This window comes from Mauremys mutica, chromosome 1 (assembly GCF_020497125.1).
Source record: "Mauremys mutica isolate MM-2020 ecotype Southern chromosome 1, ASM2049712v1, whole genome shotgun sequence".
Classification (NCBI taxonomy): Eukaryota; Metazoa; Chordata; order Testudines; family Geoemydidae; genus Mauremys; species Mauremys mutica.
The window spans coordinates 369,950,945-369,969,276 of record NC_059072.1 but is presented as its reverse complement, the minus strand read 5'-3'; the positions used below and the strand labels follow the sequence as shown (position 1 = coordinate 369,969,276).

Below are 18,332 nucleotides of genomic sequence, written 5' to 3'. Positions count from 1 at the left end.
GTTCATGAATCTATCTAGCTCCCTTTTGAACCCCGTTATAATATTGGCCTTCACAACACCCTTTGGCAAGGAGTTCCAGAGGTTGACAGTGTGTTGTGTGAAAAAAATGCTTTCTTGTGTTTGTTTTAAATCTACTCCCTATTAATTTCATTTGGTGGCCCCTTGTTCTTGTGTAAGCAGAGTCAGGATGAGCTCTACCCTGACATCTGGTGGTGAATTATGGGGAGTGTGGAAAGGAATTTCAGGTATTAGCATTGGCTCACCCACCCCACCTAGCATAGCCCACGGCAGCCTGGGATGGTTATTTTGACAGCTCTGGGATCCCCAATTTCTTTGTTATTGGGGCAGGAGGAATAAAATGTTGTCATCCTGATTATGTGAATGAGGAACTATGAGACTGCTTTATGACAGAGATGTCTCAACATCAATTAAGTAGCACTTGCTAGACAAGGGACATTGGTGACAAAACCCAGTGAATTGAGAGAGGTTGGGGACTGGCGTGTGTACTTGATGGTATGGGCCCCTTTTGAAGGCCTGGATCACCAATTGCACATTCTTCTCTCTCCACTGTTGAAGAGCAGAGCTAATTTTGATTGCATTAGGAGTCCATCTAGAGGCTGCTGAGCTGAATTCATGTTGGGCCAATGGTGCCCCGGCACTGGGGCTCCCCACTACAAGCTGAAATCACTAAAAGAGCTAAGCTTACTGAGCTGAGATCACTGAGTGCTGTGTTAACTAGTGGGGGAGCCTGAAGATCTATCACCAAGTGGCTGGCAGAGCGGAGCAGTTTGGAGCATGTTGGAGCAGCCCACGGAACAGTGAACGGAGTGGAGCGGTTTGCGGAGACGGCTGGAGTGACTCAGCTGGTGGAGTGGAGCCGGTCGTGGTGAAGGCTGCAGCAGAACTCCACGGAGAGGTGGGGCAGTCGGCCCCAGACCACATAAGGTGCCCCTTAACACCCTGTGTGCCCCCCCCCCATTTCCACCAGGCTGGGGTGGGGGTAAACTCTGCAGATAAATTTTGAACTCTGGGGTGGCACTGACCAGAGACAGAGACTTTTGGGTTGTTGGACTTTGGGGTGATTGGACTTAAGACCCTAAGGGGAAAAGACATTGACAAACCTACTTTGATGATTTCAGAGGACTATCCACAATGACTCCAAGATCTCTTTCTTGAGTGATAACAGCTAATTTAGACCCCATCATTGTATATGTATAGTTGGGATTAAGAGAGTGGGGGGAAATGAACTGAGAAGGAGAGACCAAATCCAACGCAAAAACTAATCCAGTCTCTGTCCTGCCTATAGCGCCCCCGCCTTGTTCCAAAGGTCTCTGTGCCCAGGACAGAGCCCCGGCTACACTCCACCCACAGGATCATTCCGTTGGTTTGGATTTTACTATGTCAGTTCCACTGAAGTGACCCCAAGAGCTGTGATGTTGTCAGGGTTTCTTCTGCATTCTGGGGTACAGATGTGGGGACCCGCATGAAAGATCCCCTAAACTTATTTTTACCAGCTTAGATTAAAAACTTTTCCAAGGCACAAATTCCACCTTGTCCTTGAACATTGTGCTGCCACCACCAAGTGAGTTAGGCAAAGAATCAGGGAAAGGACCACTTGGAGTTCCTGTTTCTCCAAAATATCCCCCCAAGCCCTTACACCCCCTTTCCTGGGGAGGCTTGAGAATAATATCCTAACCAATTGGTACAGGTGAACACAGACCCAAACCCTTGGATCTTAAGAACAATGAAAAATCAATCAGGTTCTTAAGAGAAGAATTTATTTAAAAAAAGATAAAAGAATCACCTCTGTAAAATCAGGATGGAAGGTAGCTTTACAAAGTAACAAAAAGATTCAAAACACAGATTTCCCCTCCAGGCATAACTTTAAAGTTACAAAAACAAGGATCAACCTCCGTCTTAGCACAGGGAAAATCACAAGCTAAAACAAAAGATACTCTAATGCATTTTCTTGCTATTACTTACTATTTCTGTAACATTAGATGTAGCATTTCAGTGGGAGCTGGATTACTTGCTTGGTCTCTACCTTTGTCTCCAGGGAAAACACACAGAGCACAAAACAAAGCCCCGTTCCCAGATTTGAAAGTATCTTCTTTCCCCATTGGTCCTTCTGGTCAGGTGCCAACCAGGTTATCTGAGCTTCTTAACTTTTTACAGGTACGGAGGGTTTTTATGCTACCCTTGGCTGTATATTTATGACAGATGTGTTGGCAGGTCTCTGAGTGGGAGCAGAAGTGGAGTCCCAGAATTCACACCTCAGAGGAGTGGGGAGCTCAAAAACTGATTTAATCCTGAGTGGAGCGCAGGAGCTGGTCCAAGAGGTAACTATAGCAGGACCGCTTGGAAATAGTGACCATAATACAATAGCATTCAACATCTCTGTGGGTGGAAGAACATCTCAACTGCCCAACACTGTGGCCTTTAATTTCAAAAGGGGGAACTATACAAAAATGAGGGGGTTAATTAGACAAAAGTTAAAAGGTACAGTGACTAAAGTGAAATCCCTGCAAGTTGCGTGGGCCCTTTTTAAAGACACCAGAATAGAGGCCCAACTTCAATGTATACCCCAAATTAAGAAACACAGTAAAAGAACTAAAAAAGAGCCACCGTGGCTTAACAACCATGTAAAAGAAGCAGTGAGAGATAAAAAGACTTCCTTTAAAAAGTGGAAGTCAAATCCTAGTGAGGCAAATAGAAAGGAGCACAAACACTGCCAACTTAAGTGCAAGAGTGTAATAAGAAAAGCCAAAGAGGAGTTTGAAGAACGGCTAGCCAAAAACTCCAAAGGTAATAACAAAATGTTTTTGAAGTACATCAGAAGCAGGAAGCCTGCTAAACAACCAGTGGGGCCCCTTGATGATCAAAATTCAAAAGGAGCACTTAAAGATGATAAAGTCATTGCGGAGAAACTAAATGGATTCTTTGCTTCAGTCTTCACGGCTGAGGATGTTAGGGAGATTCCCAAACCTGAGCTGGCTTTTGTAGGTGACAAATCTGAGGAACTGTCACAGATTGAAGTATCACTAGAGGAGGTTTTGGAATTAATTGATAAACTCAACATTAACAAGTCACCGGGACCAGATGGCATTCTCCCAAGAGTTCTGAAAGAACTCAAATGAGAAATTGCGGAACTATTAACTAAGGTTTGTAACCTGTCCTTTAAATCAGCTTCGGTACCCAATGACTGGAAGTTAGCTAATGTAACGCCAATATTTAAAAAGGGCTCTAGGAGTGATCCCGTCAGTTACAGACCTGTAAGTCTAACATCAGCAACCGGGCAAATTAGTTGAAACAATAGTTAAGAATAAAATTGTCAGACACATAGAAAAACATAAACTCTTGAGCAATAGTCAACATGGTTTCTGTAAAGGGAAATCGTGTCTTACTAATCTATTAGAGTTCTTTGAAGGGGTCAACAAACATGTGGACAAGGGGGATCCGGTGGACATAGTGTACTTAGATTTCCAGAAAGCCTTTGACAAGGTCCCTCACCAAAGGCTCTTGGGTAAATTAAGCTGTCATGGGATAAAAGGAAAGGTCCTTTCATGGATTGAGAACTGGTTGAAGGACAGGGAACAAAGGGTAGGAATTAATGGTAAATTCTCAGAATGGAGAGGGGTAACTAGTGGTGTTCCCCAAGGGTCAGTCCTAGGACCAATCCTATTCAATTTACTCATAAATGATCTGGAGAAAGGGGTAAACAGTGACGTGGCAAAGTTTGCAGATGATACTAAACTGCTCAAGATAGTTAAGACCAAAGCAGATTGTGAAGAACTTCAGAAAGATCTCACAAAACTAAGTGATTGGGCAACAAAATGGCAAATGAAATTTAATGTGGATAAATGTAAAGTAATGCACATTGGAAAAAATAACCCCAACTATACATACAACATGATGGGGGCTAATTTAGCTACAACGAGTCAGGAAAAAGATCTTGGAGTCATCGTGGATAGTTCTCTGAAGATGTCCATGCAGTGTGCAGAGGTGGTCAAAAAAGCAAACAGGATGTTAGGAATCATTAAAAAGGGGCTAGAGAATAAGACTGAGAATATATTATTGCCCTTCTATAAATCCATGGTACGCCCACATCTCGAATACTGTGTACAGATGTGGTCTCCTCACCTCAAAACAGATATTCTAGCACTAGAAAAGGTTCAGAAAAGAGCAACTAAAATGATTAGGGGTTTAGAGAGGGTCCCATATGAGGAAAGATTAAAGAGGCTAGGACTCTTCAGTTTGGAAAAGAGAAGACTAAGGGGGGACATGATAGAGGTATATAAAATCATGAGTGATGTTGAGAAAGTGGATAAGGAAAAGTTATTTACTTATTCCCATAATACAAGAACTAGGGGTCACCAAATGAAATTAATAGGCAGCAGGTTTAAAACAAATCAAGGGAAGTTCTTCTTCACGCAGCGCACAGTCAACTTGTGGAACTCCTTACCTGAGGAGGTTGTGAAGGCTAGGACTATAACAATGTTTAAAAGGGGACTGGATAAATTCATGGTGGCTAAGTCCATAAATGGCTATTAGCCAGGATGGGTAAGAATGGTGTCCCTAGCCTCTGTTCGTCAGAGGATGGAGATGGATGGCAGGAGAGAGATCACTTGATCATTGCCTGTTAGGTTCACTCCCTGAGGGGCACCTGGCATTGGCCACTGTCGGTAGACAGATACTGGGCTAGATGGACCTTTGGTCTGACCCGGTACGGCCATTCTTATGTTCTTATGTCTTATGCAGCTAGTTCTGGGGGAGGGGAGGTGACACCTCTGCCCAAGAGCGAGACAAAGAAAAGGGGCGGAGGGGAAGGGTGGAGTCAGTCTTCGGTTTGGGAGCTGGGTGGTGGGTTTTCAGGGGATCCTAGGCTGGGATCCAAGCACCCTGAACCCCCCAGAAAGGTCAGATTGAGGGGTCCTGGCTCTGAACACATGCTGGGCTGTATCCTGTGTTCCTGTTGTTCAATAAACCTTCTGTTTTACTGGCTGGCTGAGAGTCACTGTGAGTCCCAGGAAGAGGGGTGCAGGGCCGGACTCCCCCATATCCCGTGACAGGAGCTCACAAACTGCAGCTAGTTCTGAAAACCTCAGATTCACCTTCAGAGGATGGCGAAGGCTCAGGATCCCTCCTCCAGCCTTTCCTCTGCATCCCACCCAATGAACAGTCCCTCCCAGAGAAGGATTCCATTTCCCTCTTGGTGTGACAGAGACCATGATTACAGAACGGGTGTCAGGACTCCTGGGTTCTGTCTGTCATCCTGCCACTCATATTCTCTGTGGCCTTGCCCAAGTCACTTCTCCCTGTGCCTCATTTTGCCTATCTGTATAATGGGGATATGTTCACAGTGACTTTGCTTTTCTAGGACTTTTCAAGATCTTTCATTGAACGGTGCTGCACAGTATGAGGATAGTTATGGAGGAGAATTACTGATCTCTGATCCCTTTGCAACAGCCCTGTGTACCTGCAGAGTGTTCGTGTCTCCCTTCAGTCACCTTTCTCCAGATCCGTCTGTTTACAATCTACCTGGGCATTTACAGTGTATCATACCCTATGGAGACCTAGGCATTATCTCTAGTTTTTGTTTTTTCCCTAATAAACTATAATTGTTCAATATACACAAATGCACAGAGCAGCCAACTCTTCTCAGACTCAGCACAGATCCCCAGAGTTCTCAACTCCCTTTGGGAAGGTCCCTTAATTACTGTTTACTCCTAAAGCTGGATAAAGAGCACAGACACCCAGACAGGCTGGTGTGCAAACTGTTTACATCCAGATGCTGCTTCTCCCCTAGAGGTTGAGAGAACCCCACTGGGATTGCTCAGAGCTATATTATAAACAGTGCACGCCCCTGTCAGCTCTCGGCGTGCAATGCTGCTGCAGATGCTGGGGTGAGAGAGGTGTGTGACACGGCTACCTGAGAGGGATTCCAAGGGAAGATGCTTCCATGTCAGGATTCACAGGTACCGTCTCTTGCTGAGGAGCTCACCTGCTTGACAAACCCAGTGCAACATGGACATGATGGGATAGAGAATAGTCTGAGGTCCTTTCTGCTCTGTGCTGCCATTAAACATCCCAGGGACCTTGTGTGACGTTATTGATATAAACTGGGACTGTATAGAACACGGTTTGCAACCAAGGTCCTGTAGTGGCACCAAATCGTAGGTAAAGGGGATCATCTAAGGTGTCTAAGACCAGGTTATGGGTCTAAAGGATTGGCAAGAGCATGATTTGTGGATAAAATCTGATGTGTATATTGACCTGGGTCTGGGGCTTGATTCTTTGGGATCGAGAGAACCTTTTTCTTTTATTGGGGTGTTGGTTTTCATAACCATTCATCGCCAGGACAAGTGGAACTGGTGGTGATACTGGGAGACTGGAGTGTCTAAGGAAATTGCTCATGTGACTTCTGGTTAGCCAGTGGGGTGAGACCAAAGTCCTTTTTGTCTGGCTGGTTTGGTTTGCCTTAGAGGTGGAAAAAGCCCAGCCTTGGGCTGTGACTGCCCTGTTTGAGCAATTGGTCCTGAATTGGCACTCTCAGTTGGGTCCCGCCAGAACCGCATCGTCACAGTGGCGTAGTCATGCTTGGATCAACAGAACCAGGTCAATTAAGCTTTGGGTCAGAACCCCACACTATCTAAATTCGAAATTTGGGATTGAGAGTTTGGTTGGTTAAAGATGAGTGACCATGAGACAGAAAGCATTGGCAGAAGCAATGAATCTGCAAGCCCTGATGGACAGCCTGCAGTGTAAACATGTGCAAAAACTGGCAGAAATTCGAATGGAAGAGAAGCAAGCCTTGGCCCAGCTGGAGAAAGAGGCTGCTGAGAGAGAAGAAAGAGCTCATGAAAGGCGTCTGGAGCTTATAGCTGCTGCGAAGGTGACGGCTAGACTCTGGCTCCAAGTCAAAAAAGCAAGGGAAGAACAGCAGAGACTGTATCCTCTTGAAAGTCCAGTTTATAGTTATGTTGATCTGTGGTATTACTCTGAGCAGTCTTCTGTGTTTAACCAGTTTTGCTATGGCTATGGAGAGGGGAATTCTAACGTGGTGGGTAATAGCTGTGTGTCTGTGAGTGGAGTTTCTGAATGTCTGTCTAATGTCCCAGAAGTGACTCTGGAGGTAGATCAAGAGCAGAAAGATCTCATTGGGGAGGAAAATGTTTCTCAGGAGCAGATTAAAGTAGATGGTCAGGTTAAAGCCCTAACTGAGGAAGGAAAGGGGAGATTTGTGATGGGTGATGACTTGGTGGCTAGTGCAGCTTGCAAAAGTGAACCTAAAATGGGTAATTGTGATTTGCTGGAAGTAGCTCCGTGTAGTGAAAAAAGCAGCAGCTTATCCATTGGGAGTGGCAATGTGCCTGGTAGGGAAAGTTTGGAGGAGCCTAGGCAGCCTGGTGAGCTGATGGCTTTGTCTAGGCAGCAGTTTGGGAAGACAGGGATAGTGGAAGAGGAGTGTCCCTATCCCTTACCTGTGTCCTGGGTGGAGAAATGTGACAGTGAAGGGAATGTGCCTGTGTCTGTCAGGGGTATTGACTTGCCTATGGAGGAAGCTGCCTTGGTCTCCAAGCAGTTGTCTGTGAACAGCCATGTGTGCTGGGACAAGGGAAATGAAATCCCAAGCTGTGTGTCTGGTGAAGTAGAATGCGTCTCTGGCTTTTCTTTGTCTGTGGAGCAGACAGAAGGTGCCTTTCAGCCTGTGATGGTTGAGGGTGATTCAGTTGTCTCGGAGTTGGTTGTAAATACAGCTAAAGCCCAAGGAGGGAATGGTCCTAAGTTTGTGTCTGCTGGGGAGAATGGCCCTGTGACTAGGTTGCATCCAGTTAGTGTCTTAGCAAGATCTCAGAGACCAGACAATTCTGGTGCTTGTAGTTTGCCAGTTGCTAATGTGTGGTTGGAAAAGGGTGTAGCAACTCTGTCTGCTCAGGGTGATACCCTAGCCAGGGCACAAGGAGAGCATGAAGGTGATTTAATTGTGTTACCTACTGACAGTTTGACAACTTGTTGCAAGAAGGAAAAGATTCCTGAACTTGTTCATGGCCAGGGAAAGGAGAATGCTTCTAACCGGTTATCTAGAAAGTCTGTAAGTTTGCCTAAAAGGGGATTGTGTAGAGATCTGCCTGATGGGCCAGAGGTGATTCCGAATGTAAGTGAGACCCAGAAAGAGTCTGTGGTTGCTCAGGGAAGTGTTCACTTAGAGCAAGCCCTGGGTGAAGAGGGTGAGAGCAGAATTTCTGAGAGGGGTGAATTGCTGCTTAGAAAAGCTTGTAGGGATAGGAATCCTCATCATAATCTGTGCAAGCAGTTTACTGCAACCGAAGGGTGTGAAAGTGATTTAATCAAGAAAGTTTTAGTTCCTAACAGCCAGAAATTTTCTGTTGTAAATGGATCCACTAACTTTCCTTTTGAGAGATCCAGTGTGGGCAGCTTTGAAAAGGTCTCAGATGGAGTAGAAGCTGTTGACAAAGTTGAGCAGCCCTATAACCGTGTGGCTGTGTGTGGCCAGCTTGTTGGGAAGACAATGGTGTTGGAACAGGAATGTCTCCATGCTGATTCTGTGAGTGAGCAGTCAGTGCTTCAGGGTCTGTGGACAGATTGGGTTACTGGTGTTTCAGAGCAGAACAGTTTTATGGCTGAACGCTTAAGGATGCAGGGGAGAGCCAGCCAGCTCTGACCCTCAGACCCTTTGGATTCGTGTGGTATCTCTGTAAGGCAGAGTCCAGCCTTGGAATCCATAGCAGCTAAGAAGTTAAAAACCAGTGTTTGTGTTAAGGTGAATTACCTGCCTGTCTGGGACAAGAAAGACTTGCTAATAGCTGTTAGCGCAAAGAGCCCACCCCATCAGCCAGTGACTTCTGTTAGGCAAAAGCCGATTCAATCCACTGTTGTTCAAACCAAGATTTACCTTGAGTTTGTAAAGAGATTCAATCATGTTATTGAACATGACTTTGAGAAACCATTTCTGTTATACACTGGTACGGCCTCTAGCCCAACACTAGCTGTAGTGAGACAGACCAAAGGGGGGGGGCTCTTGGGATGCAGTCAGCGATGTTTTGTCATCCCTTCCTGCATCAATTTTGTGTTGGGGGTGTGACGTTATTGATATAAACTGGGACCATATAGAACACGGTTTGCAACCAAGGTCCTGTAGTGGCACCAAATCGTAGGTAAAGGGGATCATCTAAGGTGTCTAAGACCAGGTTATGGGTCGCTGGTTATGATTATGCTGTCTGTATGTCTGTGTATCATTTTGTAGTTGAAGTTATAAGTATTGGCTCTGTACTGTCTGTATTTTGTATTGTGCTCTGCTTCTGGGTGACATCCCAGATGAGTTGGTGTTAGCTCTGCCTAGCCTGCTTGATGGCCCATTAAGTCCCATCAGCTACACAATTGACCCATGGAGAGAAGGCAGACACACCTTGTGACTCAGCAAAGTATGCAGGGACTTGCCCATGTGACTCCAGGGAATGAGTTTACTCTGGTATCATGGGCCAAAATTTCCCTCTTTTCTGAAGAAGTGGGTATTCACCCACGAAAGCTCATGCTGCAAAACGTCTGTTAGTCTATAAGGTGCCACAGGACTCTTTGCTGCTTCTACAGAACCAGACTAACACGGCTACCCCTCTGATACTTGACACCTCTTTCCTGTGCGTCTCTGCCCACTCCACACCAAGGTGGCTCCATTTCAGTGGCACAGGGGATCCTTCAGGAGGAAAGGCCGTAGTAGGTGCACTCAGAAGGGCAAATTTTGATGCCCTGGCCCATAGTTTGCTAAGGCCACACTGAGGCAAAACTCCCCTTGGAGTAAGAAGTGAGTAAAGAGCAGACAATCCAGCTCTGTGTTAATGCACAGACATGGTCACCTCCTCCTCTTGCATTTCAGGGCTCTGGCTGTGAACTGGGGGGCGGAGGTGTTACCTGACTTTTACCTGATCGAAATCACAAAAGTGGAAGGACTTCTTATTTGAACAACATAGGCAAGACATGTACTTTCCTAGCTTCATTGAAGAAGTCAGCTGAGCTGTAATGCTCAGTTTAAAGTTTGCTTAAAGTTTGCAAATGTATAAAGAACTGAAAATGAAAACCAGGTCCCCTAACTGAAGGTGTCAGACAGCCTTAACTAAAGGTGGTGCCTTAATGGCCAACCCATTTGTGAATCCCATTCAGCTAAGCTCTGTGCTCCAGTAGTGTTGGTGGCAAGGAGTTCCACAGGCCAAATATGGATTATGGAGACAATTTTCTTTTCTCAGTATTATATGTTCAGACTTTCAATAGAATTGGATGTTCCCTTGTCTGTGTGTTGTGAGACACAGTGAATACAAATGTCTGTTCTACTCCCTTTATCGATGGGTGCAGAGGGATAAGGTGAGAAGGGACCATCCAGTCCGACCTACTGCATAACACAGGCCATTACATTTCACCAGTTACCCCTACACTGAGCCCCTTGACTTGTGTGTCTCCAAGGCCTGGTCCGCACCAGGATTTGACATTGGAGAACCATAGAGCCACAGGGTGAGACGGGCCCGAGGGTCAGCTAGCCTGACCCCCTGCCACGATGTAGGATGTGTCGGGCTCAACCATCCCGGCAGATGGTTTCCTGCCTCATTTGAAAAGCTTCCTGTAAAGGAGCTTCCAGAACCTCCCAAGTTGTCTGGTCCATTGTCCTGGTATTACAGTTAGGAAACTTTTCCTGAGAGTTCATCTAAATCTGCTGTTCTGGAGTTTGACTCCACTGACTCCTTGTGACGGAGCAGGGAGGGGGGATGATTGACCTGGCGATGTCGCAGGGGAGTTTTACTGGGTCTGCCTGCATGGGAGATAGGAGAGCAGGGGGTGACTTCACTTGAGGGATGATACCTGAGCCCAATGGTGAGCTGCCAAAATATTAACAACCGGTTCCCTCCTCCTCACCCAACGAGGGGGTCGTGTCCCCCCGCCCCCCAGGACCCCTGCCCCATCCACCCCCCTTCCCTGTCTCCTAACTGCCCCCTGCTGCCCCATCCAACCCCTCCTCTTATTCCTGATACCCCCCTGGAACCCGTGCTCCTGACTGCCTCCCACCGCCCCATCCAACCCCTGGTCCTTCCTGACTGCCCCCCCAGGCCCCTTGCCCCCATTCAATTCCCCTGTTCCCTGCCCTCTGACTGCCCCCAGTCCCGACCCTAATCCACCCCCCGCCCTCTATCCAACACCGTCTCCCTGCACCCTGCCCCCCTTACCGCGCTGCCTTGAGATGGGGGCCGTGCCACCCAGAGTTGGGGCTGGGAGCCGCGAGCGCTGGGCTGGAGTTCTGGACCGGGCCAGAGCCACTGGTCAGGACAGAGTTGAGGGTCGGGCCAGAGTCGGGGATCGGGGGCTGGCCCGGGGCTGGGGCCTAGCCCAGAACTGGGGGCCGGAGCCGCGCCGCCCGGCCGGAGTTGGGGTCCGGGTCAGGGCCGGGGGCCGGCCCAGAACCGCACCAACTGGCCGGAGTTGGGCTCGGGGCCGGGGCCGGGGCCAGGGGCCGGCCCGGATCCGCGCCGCCCGGCCAGAGACAGGTTCGGGGTCAGGGCCAGGCCTGGGGCCAGGGACGCACAGCACCTAGAGCCCTCCTTGTGCCCCCCACCCCAGCTCACCTGCAGGAAGCTGCTGCTTCCTTCTAATCCCTCCCAGGCTTCCCTCGCTAACAGCTGATTGGCGGGAAGCCCGGAGGGGGAGCCTTCAGAGTTGGAGGCAGAACTGGAGCCAGGTGAGCTGGGTCCGGGGACAGGACAGGGCAGGGAGCTGCTGGAGCTTTTGTTAAATTTAAAAGCCCTTTACAACCGGTTCTAAAAGGGTTTCTAAATTTAACAACCGGTTCCCGCGAACTGGTGCGAACTGGCTGCAGCTCACCACTGCCTGAGCCTGTAACCTGAGCCAGGAAGGGGGTTGGTCCAGGTGACATCTTTGCCCGGGAAACTGGACAAAGGCTGGGGGAGGAGCCGGGGGGGGGGGCTGGGTGAGACAGCTGGAGGGGGTTTCAATTTTGGAGCTGGCTGGAGAAATAGAGGGAATCCCCCAGGACTTGGGGTCTAAGATCCCTGTGAATGAGCAGCTGTTTCTGTGGAGCTGCTATCAATGATGCCCAGGTCCTTTCCCTGAGGTGTGTTCTAGTTGGGTTGTTTGCCCCTGTCATGTCTTGGAAAAGGTTTGTTCTTTTTCCACTCTCAGATCTCCCTAAGCATGTGCACACAGTTTCTCCTACTGACTTTATCTCTCCATCCAGATATTTGTCCTGCGACCAACACCCTAGACGCTGGGCACATTGAGGAAGTCAGGGGAACGTACAGTATATACAGGAGACACCGTTCTGCCCTAGAGTTGGACACCTTCTCCCCTACTCCATGCCCGATTCCAACACAACTGATTTCTCCAACCCCTCCACCTTCATCCTGATGGGCATTCCTGGCCTGGAGACTGCCCATGTCTGGATCTCCATCCTCTTCTGCATCATGTACGCCATAGCCATCTTGGGGAGCTTCACCATCCTTTTCATTGTGAAGATTGAGCCGAGCCTCCATGAGCCCATGTACTATTTCCTCAGCATGCTGGCTGTCACCGACCTGGTCATGTCCACGTCCATCATGCCCAAAATGCTGAGCATCTTCTGGTTCAATTCCAGGGAGATCGATTTCAGTGCCTGCCTCACCCAGATGTACTTCATTCATTGCGCCTCAGCGATGGAGTCTGGGATCTGTGTGGCCATGGCTCTGGATCGCTATGTGGCCATCTGCCATCCCCTGAGACATTCCACCATCCTGACAAACCCCATGGTGGCCAAGATTGGCCTGGCCGTGGGGCTGCGCAATGGTTTGCTTGTATTGCCCTTGCCCGTCCTGATAAGGCAGTGGCCATATTGCAGAACCAACATCATTCCTGAGTCGTTTTGCGCACACATAGCCATGGTGAAGCTGGCCTGCGGCGATACCCGCGCCAGTAGTTACTACGGCCTCTTTTTCCTATTCTGTGTGATGTTTCTGGATTTGATTCTTATCGCTGTGTCCTATATCCAGATCCTCAGGGCCATCTTCAGCCTCCCCATGAAGGACGCCCGGCTCAAGACTTTGCGGACCTGCGGCTCCCACCTCTGTTCCATCTCAAGCTTTTACATCCCAGGTCTCTTCTCCTCCCTCATGTACCGGTTTGGGCAGAATATGCCCCTGTACTTCCACGTTCTCATTTCCAACATGTGTTTCTTGCTGCCCCCCATGCTGAACCCCATCATCTACGGGGTGGGGACAAAACAGATCCGGGACAGCCTGCTCCGGCTCTTTACTCATAAAGGACCCTAAAGTTTTCTCCTGGTGCTCTGGCTCTCAGACCGAGCTCCGTGCAGAGCTGGCTGGTGACACGGTGCTGGGCCCCCTTCCCGGAGTCACTCACTGGGCAGCCAGAGAGACATTAGACCCTTCCCTGACCTTACTGTGCTGTGTCAGTGTGAGAAACTGGGGAATCAGTCTGTGTACAACTCATTAACTCATTGGGTTGCACCTTTCTAACTGCTGGTAACTGGACCCCGTGACTTCACCCTCTGCCCCACTTTCCCTTAAGACCCTGACCTCTGCCCCACATATTTCCCCTAGGTCCCTTCCCACGCCCCACCTAGTCCATCGAGACCCAGCAGCCCCCTTCTCCATTTCTTCCACCATTGCCCTGCCCTTGTCCCTGGCTTCTCTACACCTCTGCCCCCATCACTCGCTGGATCTTCTCCACCTCCATCTCTGCCTCAGCTGGGCTCCCTCTTCTCTGGGACTGGTTGGAGCTGCTGAAGCCTGACAAGGGCCCTGCCTGTTGGTATGATGTGGCCCCGGCTGAGCAGGGGCAGGCGTGGGTTAATGACCCAATGCCTCCGCCCTGCCCTGCAGGAACCAGACACAGCCAGATCCCTTTCTTGGCTGCACTTTCTAGTTCAAAACCAGGCACTTGACAACCGTGCATGGCACCCAGACACAGAAGCCAAAAAACGGAGCGTCCGGATAAAACCTAGATGGGTGGAAACCCCATTAACTCACCCTTTGTTATAGAAACCGTCTGTATCCCCTATGTCTTTTGGCTTCTCCTGTACTCTGCTCTCACCCACCTTGTATGAAGGGGCAGAAGGCTGAGGCAGAGACATCTCTCTGTGAATAGGTTGGTCATTGGCTCTCAGCCCCAGCGAGAGCTCGCCCAGTAGAAGGAGGGAGTAACTGAATTCTAGATAAAAGCAGATTTCTCCAGCTTCTCTGCAGAGGGGCGGGTGTGGAAGGACTGGAAACTCCCCAGAAGCGGGAACAGAGAGAGGAAGTGTTGTTCCAGCCCTTCAAAAACACAGAGACTGGATGAGCCAGAAGAAGCTGGGGCAGGAGAGAGGCACCAGAGGAGACTCTTTGGTTGCAGGGCTCTGGCTGCAGCAGAGATGAGTTCCAGCTGGAGGAGAAGCCAGGAGTTCCAGGCCCCTGAACACCCTGGAGAGCTCTGACAAATCCCAAAGATGCTCCAGGATGATGTGGACAAAGTAATGCATATTGGAAAACATCATCCCAACCAGACATATAAAGTGAGGGTCTAAATTGTAGCCAATAATTTTAGTTCATTATTCATTTATTTTATTGTGCTATGATTAATCAATATGTTATACTATATTTTCACTGTATGTTAATTAGGGTTAAATTGTGGAATTATAGATGTGTGGGACTGATCTGTATTTAGAGGAACCAAGTACTAGACGTGAGTAAGACAGGCTGGAAGGCAAGAACTTGTAGGCTGAGGCCTGGGAGAGTTTAGTTTAGCTATTGTAGGCTTTGGGGACAAGAAATGATGACGTAAGTGACTGGAAAATAACCCGATGCCCTAAGATTATGGGAAAAGAGGCAATAAGGGATAATATTGCACAAAATTACCCAGAAGTTTAATATTAGATCATAAAAAGACCTTTAATGTACGCTTGTTTCACACATGTGTCTTAATCACAGGATACGGGTTGTGCTTCAGTTGTAATGAGAATAACGGGAACTTATCCAACCTATAGAAGATTGGGGTCCCTTATGTTTCCAGGGGACACAGACCAATAAGAGAAAAGAGGGTGGACACTTTTAGGGACATGTGCAGAATGTAGGTATAGACAGAATCCCATTATAAAAAGGGGATGTCCAGAGTGGGAAATTCAGCGCCTATGGAAGACTTCAGCAGGAACCACCCGTCTACTGATGATCGAGCTCTGAGAGACCCATCAGAGCCTAACACTATTGTTAAGGATGGGAATAGAACTAGATTTGTAACTGGTGCAGAGGTGTGTATAGAATTGCTATAGGCTTGGGTAATTGTAATTTTAATAAAACTTATCAAGTAGCCTAGGCCTTGTGTGGATGAATGTATGTGTGGTCACTATCTTTGGTCTTTACGTGTTCCTAAAGACTCTAAATTTGAAGCAAGACTGAAACTGTCACCAGAGCCGAAGCCACAGTGGAGTAACACCAGATTACAAAATTTACTTTAAATAAAATAAAAGGCTACAAAATCAATTTTCCATCTTGTTTTTTTCCTATTGTCATAGGTCTCACCCCCACTTGGAGCTGTTGGGTTCCAATATGGGGACCTGCACTGGTTTCCCTCTAAACTAAAATCCTAGTTTAGATCTAGTAAAAGCTGCCACCACTCAATCAGGAAATGTGGATTGAAACACAGTCCTTCCCCAAATCCTAGGGGATTTCAAGAGCCCCAAATCCATGGAGTTCTTACACCCAGGAGAAATAAACCATTCCCCCTGCTTCCTCCCCCTTCCCTTTTCCTAGGAGAGACACCGGGATTTAACTACAGAGGGATCCCTCCCCCTCCCCTTTCCCTGAGAATCCACCCAAAGAAAGATCAACCAAGTCCTTAATAGAAAAGAATTTATTAAAGAATAAAAAGAAAAGTCATTGTCTCTGTAATCCAAGATGGAACAATACAGGGTCTAAACTTATCAATCTCTGGAGAGAATCCCCCCCCCCTTTCTTTCTCAGTGAAAGCAAAGTAACAGCAAACAGGAATAAAGAATTTCCTTTAGCAAACACACAATTGCAAATATAGAAAGCAACTCAAAAGACTAATCCGCCTTTCTAATTAATACTCACTATTAAATAGTAGAAACTACTCCAGGAGAACTTGGAGACATGACTGTCCTCTCTTAGATCCAAAAAGAGCTCTGAGCAAACAAGGAACACAGACAAAGGCTTCCCTCCACAGAGATTTGAAATTAATCTGTCTCGGATTGGTCCTCTGGTCAGGTGGTCATCAGGTACTGCATGTTAACCCTTTACAGGTAAAAGAGACTTTAACCCTTAACTGTTTATTTATGACACCTATGCAGAATGAATTTTGTTATTTGCACCAATAATAAGGAAATGTGCGGATGTGCGCCACCAGTAGAAACAGCAAGGTAAATATATATATACACACACACACACCCCTCTACCCTGATATAACACAGATTTGGATATAACGCGGTAAAGCAGTGCTCCGGGGAGGGGACTGCGTGCTCCAGTGGATCACTCACTACTCAAAGAATTAAATTTAAGCGTAAGAGAGAAATAAATTTTGAAATGCACCAACCACTCAAAAGCCTAAAATAACAGCACTTGGGAAGAATAAAATTACAGAGCGTAGATGTGCACGTGCAGGGAGTATGAAGTAAGAACAACAACAACACATGTATGTATTGGGAAATGACTGTGAAAGGGAGAGAATGTGTGTGCATGTGAGACTGAGACAGTGTGTGTGTGTGAGAAAGAGAGAGAGAGAGTGACAGAGACACACAGACACACGTATGTACACACACACACACACATGTAAACACATGGATGCACATGCACACACACATTCCCAACCTGCAAGGCCCCATCCAGGAGGTGTGGTCTGAGAACCCTGAACAGATCAGCCCTGCTGGGGAGATGAGGGGGCGCACACCTCATTGGAGAATCCCACCAGAATGGAGGTCTGAGCGAAGACTCTGAGGAGCTCGTTAGCTGTGGAGCAGTGTCAGTGCTCAGGTTGCTTTGTTCAGGCTACTGATGGAGCCCTAGGCTCCCGCTGGGTCAGGCAGGAGATGAGCCGGGTTTGAGCAAGGCAGAGGTGCCTAAGTTCAGTATTTCCCTGAGTGCTTTCTGGATCTAGCCCTGGACACCTTTCTGGAAGATGCTTAAGTCAAACACAAGTTAAGGTTGTTCAAAGCCGGGGGGCTGGCTGGGGACACTTGGAGGAAACAGCCAAGTTCCTGGACCTCCACCTCTCCCTTTTAAAGACCCTTTTCTCCTATCTTTGTACAAGGAGCAGGCTCCCTGGAGGAAAACAGGTTTTTATCTGCTCTTCCCGTCCTCCAGTGTTCCAGCTGCTTCCTCTGCAAGAGCCCTGGCAATGCCCCTTCCCTATGTGGCTTGCAGCTGTAGCACCATCTTTAATAATTGGAGATAGAATCATAGATTATTAGGGTTGGAAGGGACCTCAGGAGATCATCTAGTCCAACCCCCTGCTCAAAGCAAGACCAATCCCTAAATGGCCCCCTCAAGGATCGAGCTCATAATTCTGGGTTTAGCAGGCCAATGCTCAAAGCACTGAGCAATCCCTCTCTATCTCCTAAAACTGGAAGGGAGCTTGAAAAGTCATCCAGTCCACCCCCCTGCCTTCACTAGCAGGACCAAGTACCGATTTTTGCCCCAGATCCCTAAGTGGCCCCTTTAAGGATTGAACTCACAACCCTGGGTTTAGCAGCCAATGCTCAAACCACTGGTGTGATGATGAATTTTTAAATATGGCCATTTTTATCATTGTTCCATGACTCGTGGCCCATACCTGTTCCATGGCTTGCGTCTTTCCGTGACTCATGCCTGTTTCATGGCTTGTGGCTGTTCCACGGCGTGTGCCTGTCCCATGGCTCATGGTTTGTGCCTGTTGAGAGGCTTGTGGCTGTTCCGCAGCCCACGTCTGTTCTATGGCTCATGGTCCATGCCTCTTCCACTGCGGTTCCATGGGTTACTCTGTGCCTGTTCTGCGGCTTGCGCCTGTTCCATGTCTTGTGGCTCATGCCTCTTCCATGGGGGCTCACTGCTGTTCCATGGGTCACAGCTGTTCTGTGTCCTGTGTCTGTTCGGTGGCTCGTGGCTGTTCTGTGGGTGGTGGTTCCGTGTCCCACACCTGTTCCGTGGTTCATGGCTGTTCCGTGGGGGTTGGTTCCGTGTCCCACACTTATTCAGTGGCTCGTGGCTATTCTGAGGCCTGCAGCTGTTCCATGGCTTGTGGCTCACACCTGTTCCGATGGGCCATGGGTGAAACTGGCACCAGCCCTGGGAGCC

At 48.2% G+C, this 18,332-nt stretch overlaps 1 protein-coding gene across 1 annotated transcript; it reads left to right on the top strand.

Moving 5' to 3' along the window:
- The first annotated feature begins 12,371 nt into the window (after nt 1-12,371).
- Nucleotides 12,372-13,319, top strand: LOC123363074 (olfactory receptor 52E4-like). Its single transcript, XM_045003797.1, has one exon. The coding sequence runs from the start codon at nt 12,372-12,374 to the stop codon at nt 13,317-13,319; it is 948 nt and encodes a 315-aa protein (XP_044859732.1).
- Nucleotides 13,320-18,332: the final 5,013 nt, after the last annotated feature.

Bases quoted from the DNA above. Each gene is read 5' to 3' on its own strand.
- LOC123363074 (XM_045003797.1), top strand. From the start codon at position 12,372: ATGCCCGATTCCAACACAACTGATTTCTCCAACCCCTCCACCTTCATC.